General features: G+C 45.3%; 1 protein-coding gene across 2 annotated transcripts in view; it reads right to left on the bottom strand.

Annotated features, from left to right (window-relative positions):
* Positions 1 to 22,887, bottom strand: part of ACVR1C (activin A receptor type 1C) — a 1,016,293-nt gene that overhangs the window by 148,430 nt on the left and 844,976 nt on the right. For both annotated transcript variants that reach the window (XM_069616403.1, XM_069616404.1), the window contains exon 7: positions 3,461 to 3,585. In XM_069616403.1, the coding sequence (XP_069472504.1) occupies positions 3,461 to 3,585 (125 nt within the window). The remainder of the gene's footprint in view (positions 1 to 3,460; positions 3,586 to 22,887) is intronic.

Genomic DNA, 22,887 nt, shown 5'->3' with positions numbered 1-22,887 from the left:
ATTTTTGAATGCAAGCTCCTAGAAACGCCAGAGGCGGAACAGAGACTACCTTAAGCAAGGTGTAATATGTACATGTAATGTCAACCACTTGTGTACCTGGGAAATATGTATTTGAATCAAATATAGATTTGTGGGCAAATTGACCAGGTGAGGAACCTCTGACCCATAAACAGACCTCATCACTCTGACTCACAACCCAATTCCCCCAATCATGGGAGAGGGGAGAATTGGGCCAATGACAAGTGGAGAGGGGCAGGCTCAGTTATGCCACGCACACACCCATTTTCAAAACACATAAAAAGGGCCACTGAAACCCAGGTAGGGAATTCAATTCCATTTTCTGCGGGACGCTCTGCCGGGAGACTCCAGACTTCACATCCATCAATCTTCAGAGACCAGAAATTTACTTCAGAACTTAAAGCAAGGGCCTAAACCCACACACTGAGAACTCTTCTCAGCAGGCCTCAGAATCCTTAAAATCATTTGCAAACTATTCCACAGCCGGGCAAGCTGTTTGAATCCTTTGCCAAGAACAATTGTCAGAGACCAGACCAGAGATCCAGAGAACCACAGGCCGCTGTATCCAGAGAGCTGACCCAGACCGCTGTGAGCGGAACCAGAGATCCGGATCGCTGTGAGCAGAACCGGTGCCTGATTGACCCGCCGAGCAGAGAGAACCGCCGCTGGACGTGTTGACCAGATCCGTGACGAGGCCCATTCATTTCAAAATTAGGAGTGAGTATCCGCCAGAACTGTGCAGAACCCAATCTCTTAGTTAAAATAATCTAATCCAAACTATTTTAACCTAATTAGAACAGCCCCTAGAAATCGTGTCATCTGTCATTTGTAAAGCTGCACAACTGTCACCTGTCAATTCTGCAGCTGCAAGCTGTCACCTGTCATTTGAGTTTTACTTTAAATCCGATAATCTACCTTTATTAAATCAAATTTATACTTTCATTTTAAAGCTGTGATTCTAGGCTTTCCAACGAACCTAGAACCGACTTCCTACTCCTTATACTTTTACTGCAATCGCGATTTACGCACTCGCGAAATTTACAGTGATTTGCGATTTGGCTCAATTTCTCCACTTGTCAAAATAGCAGCTCCATTCTTTCCTTTGTTAAAATCCGTTTGCAACCTGGTAATAACTCATAGAGCATTGCTAAAGTGAGCCTGAACTAATACCAACAAGCATCTCTCACTCACCCTGAACCTCTAGAAAACCACATTAAAGTAATTTGCCTGTGTTAAAAACTCATCCCTGTTTTCTCTAAGCTTGCTGGGGGAACTGGAACTGTGTATTGCATTATAAAGTGTGATTTGTTGGGATTCTTGAAGACTGTGTGCTCTCCTTCCATTTCTTACATTGCATAGGGGGGGAGTGAATTGTCAAGGAAAAGAGATTACATTGTCGTTTGTTGAAGCCATATCAAGTTATTTTCTGTATTTCATTTCATTCCTCATTGTGTTTCCTTGAACCATATAAAGCATTCTTTCCCACCTTATTCTTCTGTTCCTATTCATAAGTTACCTCTTGCTGATTACTGCTCATATTCACAAGTGTAATATCCATTATAAATTTATTTATAGAAGTGTGATATATATATATATATATATATATATATATATATATTGTTTAAATTTTCAAATAAACATTTTAATTTGCAAAACAAACCTACTTCTTGGCTCAGTGGGGTCAGGGGGATTCTAAGAGGGGGGTGTTATACAAGGGTTGTCATCCAGAGTACTGAACTGGACATAAAAATACATCAATAAGGGTTTTCCTCAGCATCCCAGACTAGGCATTGACTTAGCTGTAGTGTTGATTGAATATCGCTTACAGGTGCTAGGCAGGGACTTTTAAGGTGGGGACGCAAGTTGTCTGTGTTGAGTTTTTTAGAACTTCTTATTGTGGCAGGTGATGCGTGGGTGAGAGTCTTAGGTTTAGGGTTGGTGGGGATGAGGAATTCGATGCATGTGTGGTCCGTCCAAGGAAGGGCAGTGTTTGAGGTAATGTTGGATGCACAGTTGTGATCCATGACCCAGTCAAGGGTGCGGCCTTTGGAGTGAGTGGGGTTGAGGACTCTTTGGGAGAAACCTAAGTCTGCGAGTTCTTTAGCTAGGGTTGCAGTGGATTTATCCTTAGGATTATTGTATCCTAAATTTAAGTCTCCTAATAGAAGGATTTTGGAGGACTTTTTAATGTTGTTGCTGAGTCGATGGGAGAGGTGCTCTTGGAAATCAGCTCGGAGTCCGGGAGGTCTGTATAGGATGTGGATGTTGATTAGATTATTGGGGGAGAGCGTAAGCTTAGCTGATAGGATATCAGCATTACCACCCCATGTACTATGGTCTGCTAATCTGATGGATAGTGAGTCTTTGTGGATAAGGGCGACTCCCCCTCCAATCTTGTCACATCTATCTTGCCTAAGGATGGTGTAGCCTGTGGGTAGGGCTAGTGCGATGGCTGGGCATGAGGCATCATTGAGCCAGGATTTGGTGATGCAAAGTAAGTCCAGATTAAGTGTGGATAGTAGATCATTTATCTCGAGAGCATGTGCATGTAGGGAGTGTACGTTCAGTAGTGCACATTTTAGAGGTAATGCAAGTAATGGTCACTTTAATTTACTTGCATAAGGACGCTTACACAACATATCAATAGCAGCAATCTCTGCAAGGGATTTCACTGCAGAGATGCGACAAACACATGCACACACACACACAATGATACTATTATTTGCATACATACATACATACACGCACAGCTACTCACTCAACTAGCCCTGCACAAGCACACACAAACACAGACACACACACACACATGTGTACATTCAAACATACACATACATTTCAAACTGAAATGTATGTATGTGTATACGTGTATGTTCAAATACATACATTTCAAATACATACATTCAAATACATACATAAACATACATTTATAAATACATATACATTTACCGTAGTTAGGTCTTCTTCTGGCCGGCGCAGCGAAGGTGCACCCCGACAGGACTTGAATCCCCCAGGGCATGAGCCACAACACTGACGTGGTTGTGGTGGCAACCCTGTGAGTGGAACACTGCACCTATAGGTGGCACACCACTCACAGGGTTTTTTATAACATCTGTGTTGGCTGACACTCACTAGCCAGCCAGTGCAGATATTAAACATATGAAAAAAAGCAGTGAGTGGCACGCTGTACTGTGTGGCATAGCGCGCCACTAACATGGTGTTTCTTTTTTGGATTTTTTAATCAGGGAGGGTACACTGATCGTCATGGGGGCGGACACCTCCTGCCCCCACCTAGCTCTGCCACCAGCTTTACACTATACATATTGTAAGACCTGAAAGAAACAATGTCAAATATTTTGTTGCACATAGACTTCACCTGGCATGTAGTATATATGTTGCAATGCTATTAGATTTTGAAAGCCTAAACACTGTTATCGTTTCTTACCTCCAATGGAGCATCTTCGTGCAATCTCCCAATAAACCAAGCCCAAGGAGTAAATATCAGCACGTTTGAATGATTCAAAGATTTGCATGTTCATGGTCTCATCAAGTATTTCAGGAGACATATATCTGTAAAATGGACGGAAAGTATGTGGATAAGAAAACAATATATTTTCCATTGCACAACATAACACGACATTAACTTAAAAAAGTAAATAGTAAATTGTACAGTATAAAGGTTAAACAGAAAATAGTGCAGTGCAAACACTGCTAGAATAACACCCATTGGCAATGCCATCAGTTTTGGCATTTCCCAGACACTGCTGTAGTGGTACTGACTGGCCATTGATGGTAGCATCTGCAAAATGGTGCAAGGACCAGGGGATTTAACGACAGTGTATAATGAATGGCTAATACGTATAGACAAGCCAACACTGTTTGCTTTGTCAATGCTTGTTTTAACAGGACTTCATTGGAGGACATGCATATTGCTTATAAATCGAGCAGTTAGAAGGCAGACTTGCTTAAGACATTTTTATTAAAAGAATAGCAAATTTACATTTCCAATTTAACCATTAACTCTAAGAAGACTGCTTTGAAGAAACACTAGCATGCACTTCAAGTGCAGTTTGATGGTAAGGCCTGAATAAAGTGAGCTAAAAGAGTTCCCATGAGGGGGTGTTTTGGGTGGGGAGGGGCAGGAACTGTAAGAGAGGGCCATTGGCAGACAATGGGTGAGTAAATAACCAAACAGCACATACATGCTTTGTGACCCTCCATTACTCCCTAGCTGCACGACAATGCAAGAGTTTCCGCATATAGGAGCCGCTTTAGAGCAGATTGCAATAAAGAGACAAAAATAGAATATGCAAAAGTATAATGAGCTAAGTAAGTGCTGGGGGAGTTGCCGTAACCCAAAGACTAACGATAATAAACAAAAGCAGGCCAAAGCTTTTTGTTATCCTATATATGTAATGCTCTAAGGATAAATGTGCATTGGGCGGTGGGCAAGCACATACACATCTTTAAACTGAAACCTGGCTTCCCCACTTAACAGCTGCTCTTTTACATGTCTGACTCAATCCCAGCATCTCAAGATGCTACAGCGAGAGCCAGAGAGAGAGGGGGAATGAAAGAAACGGAGGGGGTGGGGGGGTTAAAGATGGGAAAAGAGTGAACGAGAAAGAGACACAAAGAGAGACAAGAAGAGAGAGTAAATGAGAGAGAATGAGATAAAAAAGAGAAAGAAAGGAAAATAGAAAGAGAGAAAAAGAAAGAAAGAGAGAGAGAGAGAGAGAGAGAGAGAGAGAGAGAGAGAGAGAGAGAGAGCGCTCGATCGGTGTATGATATACCAGGTACCTCGTGTTTTTTTTTTTTTAAATTCCCTGTAGTTGGGTATTTAAAATGTGCCACTGCTTAACAGGATTCCAACCATCTGTGCCGCGGTTGGCGAGAAACCCTGGTGTCACTGGCTCCCTAGCAAATGTCAACGCACACTGATGCGTTTTAATTGAACGTCATTTCGATAGGAAGCCCAAACTGAGAGGAAAGTGGGCATTTTGGGGATGGTGTTGGTCTGCGCATGGGCAGTGTTATCGGCAGGTACAATTGTTATCTAGCACCCTACATATGGTGGCTCTTGCTCTAGGTGTATCGATAAGATGCACATGAAAAAAGCATACTAGGACGCCTCCTACAGAGAAGAGGTGTACAGAATGGAACATCACTGTGGGCAGAGACTTGCAATGGTGCTGACACGTGCTGTTTAGATGTAAACATCTATGTCAGTGTAAATAGGTTGCAGGCACTTGCTTTTACCCCTGCTGTAGATGGCAGGGGGTTTGAAAGCGAACGTGGGCAGGTTTTCCACAAAAGGCCGAGTATAAAATGTTGAATGCGAGTGTTGGTCGCATTTCGCATAGGTAAAAAATATCAGACCCGAAAATACTGAACTGGGTGAGCAGGGATTGCGGGGGTGTCCTTGGTCTATTTCCGAAAAGCGCGAATTACAAAATGCAGTCTTTCCAAATTCCCCATGATAACGTCCATCCAGGAGGTCATGACCAAGGCAAGGTGAGCAACGCACATCTCAAAGACAGAGGGAGGGCAACAAAGACATAGCGGACAGAAACGGTGCAAGATTGACACATGCTACATATGGTCAGCTCATATGTAATACGATTGATGCTTTATTATAGTGTTACCCTAGATATCGTCATTGCTCTGGCCGGGCACACACAGCCTCTTTAATGTGTGTGTTGTGTGAACGCTGCCTTTATTGCACGCCTGGATAATGAGCGTGCTATGACCCTGGGGAGAGCACGCTGCTGGAGGCCTGGCTGTGCATCCCTTTCAATCAAGGTCACAGATGCATAACCCTGCTCGTCTGTCCGTGAAGGGCAACTGCATTAAAGCAAACTAAACGGACATCTGCTCAAGGAACAGAGAACCACGCAACGCATTTTATATGTTTTAAATATTTTAAAATAGCCCAAAAAAGAGGGAAATGGTGCCATCACAAGCAGAACCTCAGGCACCATAGAGCGTTTAAGAAGCACCCACGCACCACGCAGCCCGTTAACTATACTTTACAAGGAGAGGGGAAAGCTGGCGCAGTGCCATTTTGTAATAGAGTTTCTAAAAATAATCACCACGCATTGAAACAATTAGCAAAAAGCTAGTAACAGAGAATCTGCCTTGTGAAACATGAACAAACTCCAGCGCCAATGAAAGCACAGACATCATTAATGCCCTGCACATCCAATGAAAACTGCTTACATCACAGAAAACACTCGACCAACACCCATAAGTAAGTACATGGGCATTTTAAAAACAAAAATATCTGTACTGCTTTTTAAAATTAAGTTGTTCATTTTTATTACAAAATAAATATGTATTACATAGCTTAAAAGCACTAATATATATTTTTGAAAGGCTAAAACGAGTATAATAATGATTTAATACAAATAACATATAGCAGACACCATTCTGAAAGTAAAAATGTCTGCCAAATTCAACACACAATACAAATGCAAGCACAGAGTGCAAAAGGGGTCCAGTTTCGGGTGGGAATAGGTTGAAAGTGTGGTAAACACATTTATTTATTTATTTACGTATTTTCTATTTATAAAGCACACATCAGCCCTTGGGCAACGTGGCGCTGTTACAGAATTACTTGCTGGTTACATAGGAACAGACATATCACTATCGTTAGCAGCGTAACCAAAAGTATAACACTTAGAAGCAAGCACATGCTGTTTCACTGGTATGTCTAGACCTAACTTAGTTACAGGGGGGGCGAGGTGGGAAGGGAGGATAGGGAAAGGAGAGGTGAAGGGGGGGCGGGTTAAATGAATAGTGTGGTTTTGAAGGTTTTGCGAAAGGAGGGGAGTGCAGATTCAGCTCTTAGTGCATTGGGCAGGGCATTCCAAAACTTGGGTGCTAAGTGAGGGAAACTGATGCCACCTACGTTGGCTCTTTCTATGGGAGGTACTCTGAGTTGATTGGCGTGATTACTTCTTTTGGGGCGTGTGGAAAGGTCTTAGGTGATGGTGTCCGATAAGTAGGATGGGGCAGTGTGATTGATGCATTTATGTGTTAGTGTAAGTATCTTGAAATTGATTCTTTCCTTGACTGGGAGCCAGTGGGTGGCTCGCCTGGCTTCGGTGATGTGTCCCCTTTTAGGAATGCTGAGGGCTGCTCGAAGCGCATTGTTTTGTACTACCTGCAATCTGTGGAGATTCTGGTTAGAGGTGCCTGCAAGGAGTGCATTACAGTAGTCTAATTTGGCTCCTATCATGGCCCAGGCAATGGAGAGGCAGTTTTGATAGGTCAAGAACGGTTTTATGGTATTTATGAGTTTGGTGGTGTGGGCAGATGCCGATGCAATGGCGCTGACATGACATGACTCAACCCTCTCGATGCCACGTCATGTCAGCACCATTGCGTCAAGGTAAACTCTGAGGGTTTTTACGGTAGTTGAGACAGGTACAATGGAGTTGTTAATGGTGAAGTTCCTATACTTTTGATCAAGTTTAGGTAGTATCTCTTTGGGGCCAAGAATGATAATCTCGGGTTTATCCCCATTTAGGCTGAGTCCATTGTTTGCCATCCAGGTTTGTATGGAGAAGTATATTTGGAGGATGGCTGCTGCATCCTGGTCGTAGGAACCAGTAAGAGGGAGTAGTACTTGCGTATCATCGGCATAGTTCACATAGGCTATGCCGAGAGCATCCAGTTTATCAAAGAGGGGCTTCATGAATAGGTTGTAAAGGGTGGGAGCGGTACATGACCCCTGGAGTACTCTGCAGTGGATGGTGGTGAGAGGTGCATTGGCTTGGTCGGAGTAGACCTTCATGGCCCTGTCCTTAAGAAAGGAGGTTATCCATGAGGTGGCTTTTGTGGAGAAGTGGGATGCATTGGATAAATGCAAGGGTCAGTATGTTGTGGTCAACCAGGTCAAACGCAGCAGAGCGTTCCAGGAGTGGCAGAAGTGCTGGTTTGCCTGTGTCCATTATTTTGGTGATTTGTTTTTTTAGATCTAGGATCTAGGAGGGTGGTTTCTGTGCCATCTCCATTCGAGGTAGTGTTGGATTTGGGAGTGTGCTGCTTTGTCAAGGATTTTAAGAAGGAAGGGGACTGTGGTGATGGCACGGTAATTGTTGGGGCAGGTGGGATCAAGGGATGGCTTTTTTAAAAAGGGACGACCCATGCTTCTTTAAGACTAGATGGTACTGAGCCTGTGGAGAAGGATGCATTAACAAATGCAGTGATGATGGGGTTAGTGCTTCGGTGCATTTTTTGATGATGGACGGGGGGCATATGTCTCCTTTACATGTGAAAGGTTTGATGTGTTGGAGGAGGTCTGTTACTTCCTTTTCAGAGACATTTCTGAAGGAGAAGCGAGGGGTGTTAGGGTGAGGCGTGAGGGCGGTAGAGGTGTGCATGTTAGCATTATTCGGGAGAGCTTCGCGCTGTTATTGAATTTTGTCTTGGAGTAGTTTGATTTTGTTGAGAAGGGCTACCTGGATGTTGGAGCACCAAACTTCGTCTTTGTTGATTTCGTCTGGGCTGGTGGAAGGGGTGATAAGTTCTTTAAAGATCGAGAACATTTCTTTGGATTTAGAGTTGGCAGCAGAGATTCTAAGGTTTAAGGATTCGGATTTAGCTTTGAAGATTGTTTTTTTGTAGATTATTGTGGTGTCTTTGAATTCTGACCGGGTGGAGATTGCCAGTTTGCTAGGGCCCAGCGTTTGTTGGTGCGTAGGGTTGAGAGTTCATCAGTGAACCAGCCGTTGGTGTGCATGCATTTCTTTTCCTTCTTATCTTCTAGAGGGGCAATTTATTCGATGGCTTTAGTGAGGGTGTGTGAGTAGATGTTGGCGAGAGTAGAGGGGTTGTTCACAAATGGAGGTTTGAGTTCAGGGATGTTGGGAAGAGGGAGGAGATTGGCTTTGGTGAGTTTTTGTGAACTTTGTACTTTGGCTGCAGGGGCGCAGGGTAGTGTTTTGGTGGGGTCTGGAGGGAATGGTGAATTGGATCTAGTGGTGATCTGTCCACGGGAGAGGTGCTATGTTAGACGAGCAGTTGTGGTCTGCAATCCAGTCAATGGTGCGTCCTTTGTCGTGTGTTGGCTCAGTCACTCTGTGTGTGAACCGTAACTCCGAGAGCTCTTTGGCAAATGCAGCTGCAGCTTTGTCCTTGGGATCAAGCAGGCCTAGGTTAATGTTTCCCAGTAGGATGGTTTTAGTACAACTTATTTGTCAAACAGGGATTTACGGGCAGAATGGCACGCAAATCCCCGTTTTACATCCAAATAATTCCATGAATCAGGGCCATAGATTGCACTTTCTAATGGGCATTAAATGGGTGGACACATAACCAAACAACACTGTATCCATCCTCATATGTCAACTCCATTGGTAAGCATTACAGACTCTCACTCTTAGCTCAACTTTGCAGCTCTTATTTTAATTTTATTTATTTATATATTGTTTGCTTGTTAGGCGCTTATACAATAAAAATATACTGTTTCAAATTGCCCACAGGTCAGGGAGGGAGTGAGGGTTGGAAATTGTTAATGACTCCAATCAAGCATTTCCACTAAGTCAGTGCCTTGTCTGGGATTGCTCAAGGGAAGCCCTTATTTATATATTTTTATGACAAGTTATAATCTGGATGATGAACCCTTGTATAACGCCCCTCTCTTAGAATCCCCCTGGCCCCACTGAGCCAAGAAGTAGGTTTGTGTTGCAAATTAAAAAGGTTTATTTGAAAAATTAAACAATAGATATATATCACACTTTGATAATAAATTAATATTTGATATCACACTTAGACATATGACAGTGATAAACAATGGATGATGTTATACTAGCACACTGGTTTAATTACTTAAAGGAGTATAGAGGATAAGGTAGCTGAGAATGCTTTATGGTTTCAAGGAGATGCAAAGATGAATAAAAGGCAGTACAGAAATAAACTTGATATGATTTCAGCAAAAGATAATATGATCACTTTTTCTCTGAAAATTCACTCCCCCCCTATGCAATGTAAGGAGATGGAAGTAAAACACACAGTCTTCAGGAATACAATCACAGTACAATACGAATTCAGTTCCCCCCTAGCAAGCTTAGAGAAACAGGGATGATTTTAAACACAGGCAAAGTACTTTAAAGGTGGTATGCAAAGAAGGGAAAAATATGCTAAAAATGATTTTAATTCCCTATAAGAGATTCAGGGTGGGTGATAGCTACTTTAACTTAGTTTAGGATCACTTTAGCAATGCTCTATGAATGATTGTCAGGTTGCAAACGAATTTCAGCAAAGGAAAGCAAGAAGCTGCTATTTTGACAAGTGAAGAAATTTGAGCCAAATCGCGAATCGCGGCACTTTTTCCGAGTGCGTCGAGCACGATTACGGAAAAAGTATAATGAATAGAAAGTCGTTTCTGGGTTCGTTGGAAAGCCTAGAATCTTAGCTTTAAAATATTGCTTCTAGCACAAACGGTTCAAGAGATACGGACGATTTTATGAAGGTGGTTTTTCAGAAATGAAATAATGATTCAAAATGGCAAATTACATTTTACAGGTTTAAATCGGAGAAGGGACACACAGTTCTATGATGCAGTTTTGGACAGCTTAAATGTTTTGAATCAGATTATTTTAAGCTAAGAGATGGGTTCTGCACAGTTCTAGCTGGGTACTCACACTATAAATTTGAAAGGAATGGCCTCGTCACAGATCTGGTCAACCAGTTTAGCTGCGGTTCTCTCTGCTCGGCGGGTCAATCAGGCACCGGTTCTGTTCACAGCGGTCTGGTCTGGGTCTCTGGTTCTGTTCTGGATACACATGATTCTTAGCAAGCAGCAAACCGCACAGCCCGGCGGTTGAATAGTTTGCAAAAGATTTTGAGGCCTGCTGAAGAGTTCAGCTCTTGCGAGTTTTTGTTCTGGAGTTAGTCTGGATCTCTGGAGTTCTGGGTCTGGAGTTCTTCGTCAGCGTGCTGCGCAGGAATTCAGTTGAAGGTTGGAAAAATTAATGTCCCTGTCTGGCTTCCAGTGGCTCTTTTTATGTCTTTTGAAAATGAGTGTGGATGCTAACTTTCTGTGCCCACCCCACTCATGATTTGGAGGTCAAGGAGTTCTCTTTGACCTGATTTGGGTAGGGAGCAGTGAGTCATCCTATGTCATCAGGTGTCATGTTTATGGCTCCAAAGAAAGAACACTCCCCTTTGCTTTTACCATAGAAAATCATTTTCATAACTAAACATATTTCCCAAATACACAAGTGGTTGACATTACATGTACATATCATATATTACTTCGGGTAGGTCTCTGTTCCAACTCTGATGTTTCTAAGAAACAGGGTTAAAAATGGCAACTTATTTTCATTTTTAGTTGGTTTACCAATATTGGATTTTTACCAAAAAGTACACCGATGTACACCGCCTTTCTACACATATTCCAGTAAATTTTCATTTTTCTAGCGTGAACCCTGTGTCTGCAATCTCCATAATTCATGGGGTTTTGCCTCAGAACATGGTACAGAGTTCTAACACCTCTTAAAATGTGCACAGAAAAATCACAAGAATAATGATGTTAATTATATAATTTTTACAAGTCCGTACTATGAAATATCCATCTTTTTAAAATTATGCTCTGGCCCAGAAGGGTGTGGTTTCCCAAAGCACATGGTGGAATTTCTGGTTTGTCCACTTCCTCCAACTCAAGTTGCTCACAGAGACACTGCCCCTCCCCGTTTCTCTCAAGAGGAAGCCATTTACGACCCCCCCTAATTTAACATTTGCCTGAGCCAAGAAAGGCTCATTGTTCAGTTTCCTGCAGTCCCCAGCTGCTCCTACCCTAATCCAATCAGAGAGGTGTCATCTCCCTTTGGTGAGGGCAGGAGAATGCAGGCCAGGCCTGGGAACATTTGTTGAGCAAGTTTCAACTCCCGTCGGGGGTAGTTGTCAGGCAGAATTCAATCTCTTTAAGCCAGGCTTCAGCTAAATGTCACTTTTGTTCCCAGTTTTTCTTCATCCAAATCAAACTTACAATGTTTACACATGCAGCTAGAACGCTGATTCTAAGTTCAAAACTATGACATTTAACAGTTGCAAACTATGTGACACTGAACAGTAGGTCACTCATTTATTTTAAACATTTATATTTTAGAGTCTTTCAGTCCAATTTAACTTAGGCTGCTGACATTCACAGCTCAGCCAGTTTCATTATGAACATTATTTTAGGCTCTTTCTCTTTCCAGATTTTGTATGCACACAAGTCTACCTTCTGCCAAATGTCTGCTGGTGTTCATTGAGATTTTTGAATATCTTGCAATGTTTAAAATAGGCATTTTTAGCTTGCATTTCAGAGAAACAAAGGTCATTTCAAAGCGCTTTTTGAGCTAACAGGCACTGCTGTTTTTCCTTTGGCACGCATTCCACTCATGGCACTCCTGGCCCATCACGCTCGCACTGGTGGGTGGTAGGTCAGGCGACCATTTTGGTGTGCGCAAAAACTGCACGGTTTTCCTGGATCCTGGCGCAAATGTGGGCTTTTCCGCCATCTTGGATTTCCTAAGCCCACAGCACCAAATGTTGCAGCATAATAACTCGAACATGGGTCAAAACCCCTGACAAGCCCCCCCCGCCCGACTGCGCTTTGATTTCGAGTTGAGGAGAAGTCAGGTGCAAAGGATGTTTTGATCCACGCGCTGGGATGTCCGCATCATCTTCTTTCGATTCCGCAGATGGCACAGTTCAGCATTTTTCCTTCATCAGGTTTGATCGATCAGTTCTCCTTGCCGGTCCTGATGGGAGTATTGGGCAGTACCCCGGGCCCCTCGGATCTTTGCTCCCGGTCCCCAGCTCATCTTCCGTGGTCAGTATCCAGGTTTAACTTCTCCTAGGATGACAAGATAAATCAGCAGACAAGAACATATACATTTTTTTTAATCAGGAGACAATTTGCTTTCAAGAATCATAGAATTTTATAGGCTATATGTGGAATATTTAGGGTTGGAACTGAATTACTCTGGGTCGGCCCCCTCTGGTATTGCAGGGGACTCCTCCAGTTGTTGCAGAGCATGCTTGGAATGGCAACACTTTAGCTGATTTATATGGTCCCACTTGTCTTCCCCTTCCGCCAAACTACCTTTGGGGATGTGGATCTTGTATGCAACTGGGGAGATCTTATCTACAATTTCAAACGGTCCCTTCCAAGTAGGCAAACATTTTCGCTGTTTGGCCTGGTTTCTTTGGAAATTGTATAGATAGACCCAGTCTCCCACATTGTATTCTATCCGGGTGGTCTTCAAATCGTAATGGGTCTTCATGCTATCAGCTGATCTTTCTAGATTTCGCTGAGCATAGGCAAAAGCATGTTGAAGGTGTTTCCTTAAATTCTCCACATACTCATGAGTTGTGGAGGCATTTATCAATGTCTGCTCTTGGGTCCTGTAGAGCAAATGCTGGGGAAGCACCATTTTGCGTCCAGTCATCAGCTCAAATGGTGACATTTTAGTTGCAGATGAAGGTGTAGATCTGATGGCCATTAGGACCAGAGGTAATCGGATATCCCAACTTGGCCCAGAATCTGCCACAAACTTTTTTAATATGCTCACTATGGTTCTGTTGTATCTCTCCACTGCACCAGAAGAGGCTGGCCGGTAAGCAATATGTAGCTTCCTTTTAACCCCCAGTATCTCCCACATCTTTGTCATTACCTCGCTGGTGAAATGGCTGCTTCTGTCTGACTCAATCCTTTGAGGTAGACCAAAACGGGAAAAGATGTGGTTAATCATCAGGGCAGCTGCTGTTTCTGCCTTGCAGTTTGGGGCGGGAGACATTCCACCCACTTGGTAAAAAAGCATGTGACCGTCAACATTTACTTGTTTCCCCTAGCCGAGCGAATCACGGGGCCTATGAAGTCAATTTGTAAATCTGACCATGGCAGTGTCATCCCCCTCTTCTGGAGAGGCGCCCGGTGTGTGAGGGATGTTGGCTGAAATTTTGCGCACACAAGACACCCCTTCAAGTATTGGTCGAGGTCCTGCCCCATGTGTGGCCAGTATGCAACCTATCTCAAGATCTCAAGTGTTGTATGAAACCCCCTATGACCGGCGGTGGCCGCATCATGGGCGTGACTTAACATCAGGCTTCGGAATGAGGTAGGGACCACCCACTGATCATGGCCAGCTTGGGATTTCCTTACCAACAAACCGTCTTGGATTCGGAACATCTTTGGACATTTCATCAACACTCTAAGGTCCTCTTTACCAATGTTATCGGGATCCGTCAGGGGAAAGTTCTCAGGGTCCTCAATGTTTTGGTAAAACTTACCAATTATTGGATCCCCCTTTTGAGCCGTAATCAAATCAGCACCTGGGGTCTCCTTAATCCACTGTGCAGTTAAAAGATCATTGTGAGCATTTGTCTGGGACCTAGTGATAGCCGTGACCTGGATTTCCCCCAACAGGGACTCTATTTCTATTAGATCCTCTTGGATGGCCCCGGTTTTGGCCAGCTGATCAGCTAAGTCATTTCCAGTTTTGTCTGGTCCCTCTACTTTGGAATGACCCTTGATCTTTTTCCAGTAGATGGTCATCCCGTTCGAGGTGACCAGATCATCAATGTTTTGAATTAACTTCCCATGTTTCAGGGGTTTGTTATTTGCACATAACATGCCTCTGGTTTTCCAATCAACCAGGTGCTCCACGAACCCGTTCCGTACATAATCTGAATCTGTGATTATGACCAGTTCGTGGAGTTGATTTTGGACAGCAGTGAGGATGGCTTGATGCACAGCCATCAATTCTGCCACCTGACTACTTCGGGGACCAATTTTGTACCCAGTGGAGGGTTCTGGGGACTCCTTCACCCATGCATTCCCTACGCCGGACACCAGTTCTTTTTCCCCGTTGTTGTTAACATGGTAAGAGCATCCAACCACATAGACAGTGGGCATTCCCTCACACTTGTCCTCTTCAAAGACTTTGTGTGGGGAGTTAAGGTATGCCTCCATGTTGTCCTTGATTTTTAGACTTTCGTCCTCGAGACAGTTTTCTCTGGCAGAATCATGCAAGTCAGCCAGACCTTGCGCGAGGGGACTCTTCTTGTTTTGGCCATATCTGACCTCCACAGGACAGCCTTGCATTGACAGAATCCAGGAAGTAATTCGGGAATTACTCACATTTCCGGCCCGGATTCTGTCACTTTGGAGATATTGCAGAGGCTGGTGTGGAGTCTCCACTCTGATGTGTTCCCCCTGGATGAACGGGTGGTAATTCTTCAATGCCCACACCGTTGCCAGGAGTGCCTTCTCACAATCGTTGAATTTTTCCTCCTCAGAGGATAAAGTTTTGCTCGCATAGGAGATTACTTTATTGACCTTGTCATGCTTTTGGTATAATACTGCGGTCAAGCACATATTAGAGAACCCTGTCTCCAGGACGAACTCCTTGTTTCTGACACGGTAAGCTAGGCAAGGCTCTTGTGAGAGGCATCTTTTGAGTTGTCTTACTGCCTCGGATTGTTTTGGACCCCATTCCTACTTGACCCCCCCTTCAAAAGATGAATCAGGGGTCTAGTGATCTCTGCGTAGCCCTCAATGAACTTTCTGCTGTAATTAGTCAGTTCAAGGAGGCTCCTTATTTCCCGCAGAGTTGTGGGATCCTTCAGTTTCTGAAGTGCTTCCACTTTCTTTTCTTGGGGACAGAGACACTGAGGAGTAATGTCATGCCCCAAGAAATTAACACGGGTTCTACACCACTGTGCTTTCTGAAAGGAAAGTTTAGCTCTGGCGGCCCTCAACTGTGTCAGAACATAACGGATCTCCGCTATGTGTTCTTCCACAGATGAACTTTTGATGAGGACATCATCTACATAAGCCAGGTTACCCCTCGCACCGAGGTCGGGCATGGCCTTATGTATGAAAATGTTGAACTCATTGCCGGAGTTGAGGTATCCTAAGGGAGTCCGGGTCCATGTGTACTGCTGGCCCCCAAAGGTAAAAGCCAGTTTGTATTGGTCCTTCCTACTGACAGGCACGGTCCAGTATCCATTGGTCAGGTCTATTACAGTGAATACCTGTGACCCCTGAATCTGGGCCAGCCCTTGGTCAATGTAGGGCAGAGGCCATCGGGAAGTATGGACCCGTTTGTTGAGCTCCCTAAGGTCGGCATAGAGTCTCCACTGGCCGTTTGGCTTCAATATTCCCAGCACCGGATTATTGAAGGTGCTGTGTACTGGACGGATTATTCCCCGGGACTCAAGGTTCTTAATTATTTCAGTAAGGGACTCCATGGATGCGAGAGGCAAGTGATATTGCTTCACAAACACTGGAGTCATGCCAGGGTCCGTGGGAATTGTTGTTGTGTCGATGTCGGTGCGACCATAGTCATATGAGTCTACCGCAAAGAGATCTTGGAAATCCAAGAAAACTTGTTTCAACTTTTGCTTCTGTTCCAGAGTCACGCAGGCATCAGCTAGGTTGACTCTCTCTTACACCATCTGCCTGAAGCCTGGAAAGACTTCTGGTTTTGCTATCTCAGCGGCCTCCTCCAGCTGGGTGGAGAAGTCCCTGGTCAGAGTGCTGATTTGGACCGGAGGCTTCAGGTGGGAAAGGCAGCCCTCATGGACCTGGAAAATCACCTCATCCTCTCTGAAGTCACAAGTCACATCTTACTTACTATAAGGGCAAGAAGTGTACACCAGGAAGTTCCCCCCATGCCGGGTAAAGATCCTGTCTGGTGTTGTATTGTCATCACTGTCACTGTCAAAACAGTCCCTGGGGATTGGTCCTAAAAGTTCATTTCCTAAATCAATGGAGAAATGTCGGTCATCAACCGCCATTCCAATAATGGTGCCTGCGGCTAGAGTAATACTCTTTAAGTCGCTGTTATCCACCTCTATTGGAATGGTGCCATGTTCTATGTTGACTAATGGTGTTGGGTTTACCCCTAACCCTTGCTGTTGGAGGAGAGCATTTAGATGAATATAAGCATCAGGGTTTTTCAATTTTTGTCCTCTTTTCATTTTCACTTCCAGGGAGAATTGTTGGGTCCTTTCTGGGATGTTAACTTCCTCTTTAACCTGAATTTCAACTGCATAAGGTAGCAATTGAGCTGACCTAAATGCTTTTTCTGGATCATCAAAGCCCATGGGATTATCTGCTAATCGGGACCAAGCTTTGAAGTTTATTAGGTCCAAACTAATGGCAAAGCGATTGAGAATATCACTGCCTAAGTAAAAGGCGGCAGTGACCTCTCGCACGACCCAACAATTATGGACTATGCTCTTGTTGCCAATGGAGATTTTGAGCATACACCTGCTTGGCAGGAGATGTCTGGAATTGGGTGTTTCCAGATCCATTTCCCATTTGTCTATCAGTTTGAATTCGGGAATGGCTGGATCTTTTGGGAGTTGGCGGAACATGGCTTCGCTGATGAAGCTATTAACGTTGTTCACACACATTCGGGCGAGAACAGAGTCCTTCCAATCATTTAACTGAACAGGGATGAACAACCGCTCTCCAATTTGCTGAATATCAGCCAGGCTCTGAGCTGATTTCACATCTTTCTGTACTATAGGAGTGGGAATGTCTGATTGTGGATTAGTAAAGAATTTCAGAGTGTTTCCTTCCAGTGTGGAATACCACCTTAAACTGGAAGGAAGGTTGATTTTCAGAAATAGAGAGGACCCCCCATCACCAGTCTGTTGTCCTACTGCTATTACTGTCACATCTGGAATTTGGTTGTTCTGGAAGTGAAATTCTACTTGGTCAGATTTTGTGTTCAACCATGTGGCAAGTGCCGTTTAAACTAACATGGTTGACGCTCTGTTTTAATTTTATTGGTCGGCTAGTCTGGGTCCAGAGGACATTGTTTACGCAATCTATTAGGGGAGACAACCTTCTCAGGAGGTCATTCCCTAATAAACAAGGGGTGCCCTCTGGAGTCACTACTATGACCAGGTGTTTCACCTTGTGTCGCCCAATTTTGATGTCCAAATCCGCAGTCCCCTCGACGGGAATTTCCTTCCCGTCAAAGTTCTGCAGTTGTCCATGAAGAGAGGTCAGAGGAATCTGGTATTTCTCCCCCCTTCCTGCATTTAGTTCATCAAAGGCCCTTTTGGACAGAAGGGTAGTTTGGGATCCAGTGTCCTCCAGTGCCAAAATTGTACCCTGCCCCTGTACTTGTACCGGGGCATAGTATCTTCCCTCCTTCTCCTCAAGGGGGCACAGATAATGCACATTTTTGGACAACTGGTGGGCTAATTATCTGGTTTTGGACATTGGGAGAGAAGAGATTTGGGCAGAATTCTGTGGAGAGTCATGGGAATCTGCAAGAAAAAGTTGGCAACTTGAAAGAAGATATTCGAGTTCCCCTGGTTCCGGTCCTGGGCCGCCCCCCCCTTTTTGGAGGCAGTCGCCAGAATGGGTTTGAACCCGGGGATTTTTATGCTGTTGGTTCTGGGATAGAATGATGGGCGGAGACAGCTCAATCCCCACATCTACCCAGTCTGGATTGAAATCCCTTGGGACCCATTTTTCCTTGGGAGGAGTTACCCCATCTCTGAAGGAGAAGATCCTTTTCCCAGGATCCTCTGAGGATCCCTCTCCCTCAAATTGGAAGATCTGTACCTCCTCCTCAAAGTGGGTCTGTTTGGGTACTTTGTTTCTCCTACCCCCCTCTGCTCCTTGGGAGGCAGACTTTCAGGGGCAGGAGATTTTGTTTCCGGTTCCTGGGCTTCCAGGGGCTGTTTACAAGTGGGGAAGGAAGCTTTCTCCAAGGCCTTACACCCCCCTTCCCCTTGTGCCTCCTCGCTCGGAACCGGTGGGTTATCGGGGGGCTGCCCCTGTCTTTGTTCTGGAGCACTAGGTCCAGAGTTTGGGGCATTCTGTGCCGGCATGCCCATCTGAGGGTTCTGTTGAGCCCTCAGCATGCGGCCCAAATCCTGTGCCATGTTCTGAACCTGGCGCTCTAACTGGGAAACCCGCTCAGGCTGATACGGGGTCCTGTTCTCTCCCCTGGGCTGATCCCGGGAAGGGTAGCCATCCCTTCTCTGGTAGTACCCCTGTTTGGGAGGATTTGGGTACCCCTCCACCCTTGGCCTCCCCTCTCCCGGATTAGGTTGTCTGGGCTCAGGAAAGTGGGGAAAGAAGGATGGATGATTTTGGGGCTGGAAGTTGGGTGGATACCTGGGGAACAAGTTCTGCCCAGGATTTGGTGACTTTCTGCCCTCTTGGGGGAAGTGCGGAGGGAAGTTCCCTGGGTTGGGCGCTTGGTTGGATCCCCCCCTTGGGCCGGAGGAGTCCACACATAACCCAGGATTGGACTGTTGCCCTTATAGCGGGGACTTACATAGTCAGGGGAGCGAGGGACCCCATTTGTGGGACTACCTCCTTGACTCCCTGTCTGTGACTGGCCGGAGGGCCTTCTGGTCTTAGAATTATTTGGTGCCGGCAGGTTTTTAGGCCCCCCCATCTCCAAATCTAAAATGGTGGGAACCTTTACCTCTGCCACCTTGGCAGCAGCAGGGGTGCTGTTGGTTTTGGGGTTTTTGGGCTGATTCTTATTTTCCACCGATTTCTGCACCTCATAGATGCGGGTGGCTTGCTCAATGACCCAGTCTAAAGATCTTTTCTCGTGAAAATCTCTCACGAGCTGGGTCATTATGTATTTGGGTAAGGCATGGAAAAACGTATTAACAAATTCCTTACTGTCGGTGCGCACCCTTTTGGTAGTCTGCGCAAAAGCACGCTTTAACTCCTGCACAAATTCTTGTGGGGCCTGATCCTCTCCACATTGCAAATTGTAGGCTGCCTTGCGAGCCTCTTGAGCATTTTTATGAACAGAAAAATGTTTCAAGATGGCCGCCCTACAGGTGGACCATCTTGAATGATTTTGGTCCTCCAGCCCCGCAAAGAAACTGGAGTATTCTGGAGAGAATGTTCATTTGACGTACTGGATGCAGCTACTGCTGTCCTTCAAATGGAAAGTCTCCATCATTTGCTCATAAAGCTGCAAGTGTTCCCAAACAGAATACTTGGCGTTCTTGTGATAAGGGGTGATGACACTCCTTATTGCCTTTATCTGCTTTAAGGGGTCCTTAAGCAAGGCCCTTTTTGCCTTATTGGCCTTTTTGGTTCGGGTAACCCTGGTCCACTCATCCTCTGACTCAGAGGCACTGCTCCCAGAGGTACCCGTCTGATCTTCCAGGTTTTCCCGGATTCTGCGAGCCTGGGAATGGCTGGCAGAATGTGGGGACCTGGTCTCCTGTGTCCTGGGCTGCTCAGAGGAGTCTTCAGATCCCTCCTTGCTGCCAGGATTTGATGGGTACCTCCCCCCACTGACCTAACTGGGCAGAGGTTTTTAGGATGCCCTTAGTGGGTCTACTTTCCTGGGGTTCCCCACTAAATTGCACTGTGCTTGGGTGCCCATACCCGGATGCCCGCCCATCCATTCCTGGGGAAACTGGCCTATGAACCCCATACTTTTGGCTGGATAGTAATCTGCCATCCCTGTGGCCCTATGCTCATGTGCGCCAAGGCACATGGGGGTGGCAGAGTCCAAGGACTGGGAGAGATGAAGGCCTCTGGTACTAGGGCTCCTGAGGTTATGCTCAGGTGTTTCCCTTTCCCAGCGAACTTCATCTCTGTCAGCCCCTGCTCCCTGTTGCAGTGCAAGAACCTGCGCTTTCAGTTCCTCAGTTAAGGCCTTACTAGACTCTATCAGTCTCTCCTGCATGGCTACCTGTTGCTGGAGCCTATCATTGTGCTGACAGAGAGCCTAATTTTCTCTCTGCGCCTCCTGATTGGTCCAGGAATACTGGGCCAGTCTTTGCTGCAGGGTGGTTACCTCCTGGGTACCATCCCTAATGGCCTGCTCCTTTCTTGCCAGAGCATCTTCCACCCTCCTGGTGTGCTCTAACAAGTCGTGGTGCTCTTTATAGAGGTCACCCAGTCCCTGGAGGGCCAGGTGATTTTCTTCCATTTTCCTTTTTAAGTGGCAGACTTCCTGGCCTAAGGTATCCCTTTCCTGAGTAAGAGCCTGCATCTGTGCCGCCAGGTCGTCCCTCTGCCGTTGAAGGGCACCAGCTTTCTGGCGCTCTTCATCAAACTCTGCCTGGCTATCCAGATCTTTCAAAATAATTTTATTGCTTTCCTCTTTCTCTCTGTCTAGTTGGATTTGCAGGGTGGCTACCTGCTCTGTGCACGCCCTGTTGAAATTGATCTGTTGCTCCAGCTTTTTCTGGCTCTGCAGTAAGGAGTCCAAACTGTCTTGGTGCTCCTTCTGCAAGGCCAGAATTCTGGTATCTTGGTCAGCCTTTTCCTGTTGCAGGATATCCATATCCTCCTTTATTTTAATGATGTACTGTCTACTCTCATTTTCGGACTCCTGGCTTCTGTGCAGCCTCTGCTCAGAAGAGTCCAGATCAGATTGGGCCTTCTGTAATGCCAGCAGTTGCGTACTCGCCAGATCTTGGCCTTCAGCACATTTGCCCTGCATGGCTCCCATGTATAAATATAAATATGCCGCTACCCTGGCATCTTGTTGTGCTCATCTTTGGCCTTAGGGGCCATATATAGTTCACTCAGGGCCACATGTAAGGGACCATGATCTCTCCATATATCTGACCCTGTTTCAGTGATCTGGGGTGCGATTGCCTGCAACCAGACCGCCTGGTCCTGATGAGCCCACTCACCTCTCACAAATAGCTTATGTAAGAGGTGTTCTCTGGCTATTTTGATGTCTACCAGTGTCGTCATTCTGGAAATTGATTTCCTTCCTGACTTACCGAAGTTAGTATTTTATTTTGCAAAACAGACCGTTTCTTGAGAGCGTTCCTTTTTGAGGGGTGTTTTCACAGCATAGCACAGCGTGGTGATCAAACAGGATTTATGTATCCTATCAGTTAGTACACTGTATTAAGCTGCACAAGCGGTAGATCTAATCCCGAATCCCCGGCTACGAGCCCCCACTCTGTTAATGACTCCAATCAAGCATTCCCACTAAGTCAGTGCCTTGTCTGGGATTGCTCAAGGGAAGCCCTTATTTATATATTTTTATGACAAGTTATAATCTGGATGATGAACCCTTGTATGACACCCCTCTCTTAGAATCCCCCTGACACCACTGAGCCAAGAAGTAGGTTTGTGTTGCAAATTTAAAAGGTTTATTTGAAAAATTAAACAATAGATATATATTACACTTTGATAATAAATTAAAATTTGATATCACACTGACAGTGATAAACAATGGATGATGTTATACTAGCACACTGGTTTAATTACTTAGGAGTAGTATAGAGGATAAGGTAGCTGAGAATGCTTTATGGTTTCAAGGAGATGCAAAGAGGAATAAAAGGCAGTGCAGAAATAAACTTGATATGATTTCAGCAAAAAATAATATGATCACTTTTTCTCTGACAATCACTCCCCCCCTATGCAATGTAAGGAGATGGAAGTAACACACACAGGCCCTCATTAGGACCCTGGCGGAGTGGGTTTCCGCCAGCGCTAATCGCGGCGGACCCGTCCGCCGTACTACGAGTTCCCTTAGCGCCATGGAGGTTTTCTCCGCCTGGTTTTACCGGGCGGAGAAAACCATGGCGCTAAGGGACCTCGTTGTTAATTACGCCGCCGTACTTTTCGGCGGCGTAATTAACTCCTTCCCCACTCCCATTATACCCTATGGGGCAAGAATGGGAATGGGGAAGGGTAAAATGGGGATTGGGGATTTACCGCTCCGCCAAGGTCGGCATGGGGTGGTAAATCCGCCAACCCCCATGGCGCTATCGGCGGCTTTCCGCCATGCTCCGCGGTGCATTTAGCACCGCGGATTCCGCCTGGGTCGTAATGAGGGCCACAGTCTTCAGGAATAGAATCACAGTACAATATGAATTCAGTTCCCCCCTAGCAAGCTTAGA

This window comes from Ambystoma mexicanum, chromosome 9, assembly GCF_040938575.1.
Source record: "Ambystoma mexicanum isolate Mex_15411 chromosome 9, UKY_AmexF1_1, whole genome shotgun sequence".
Lineage (NCBI taxonomy): Eukaryota > Metazoa > Chordata > Amphibia > Caudata > Ambystomatidae > Ambystoma > Ambystoma mexicanum.
This window is presented reverse-complemented; position numbering and strand designations above follow the sequence as displayed.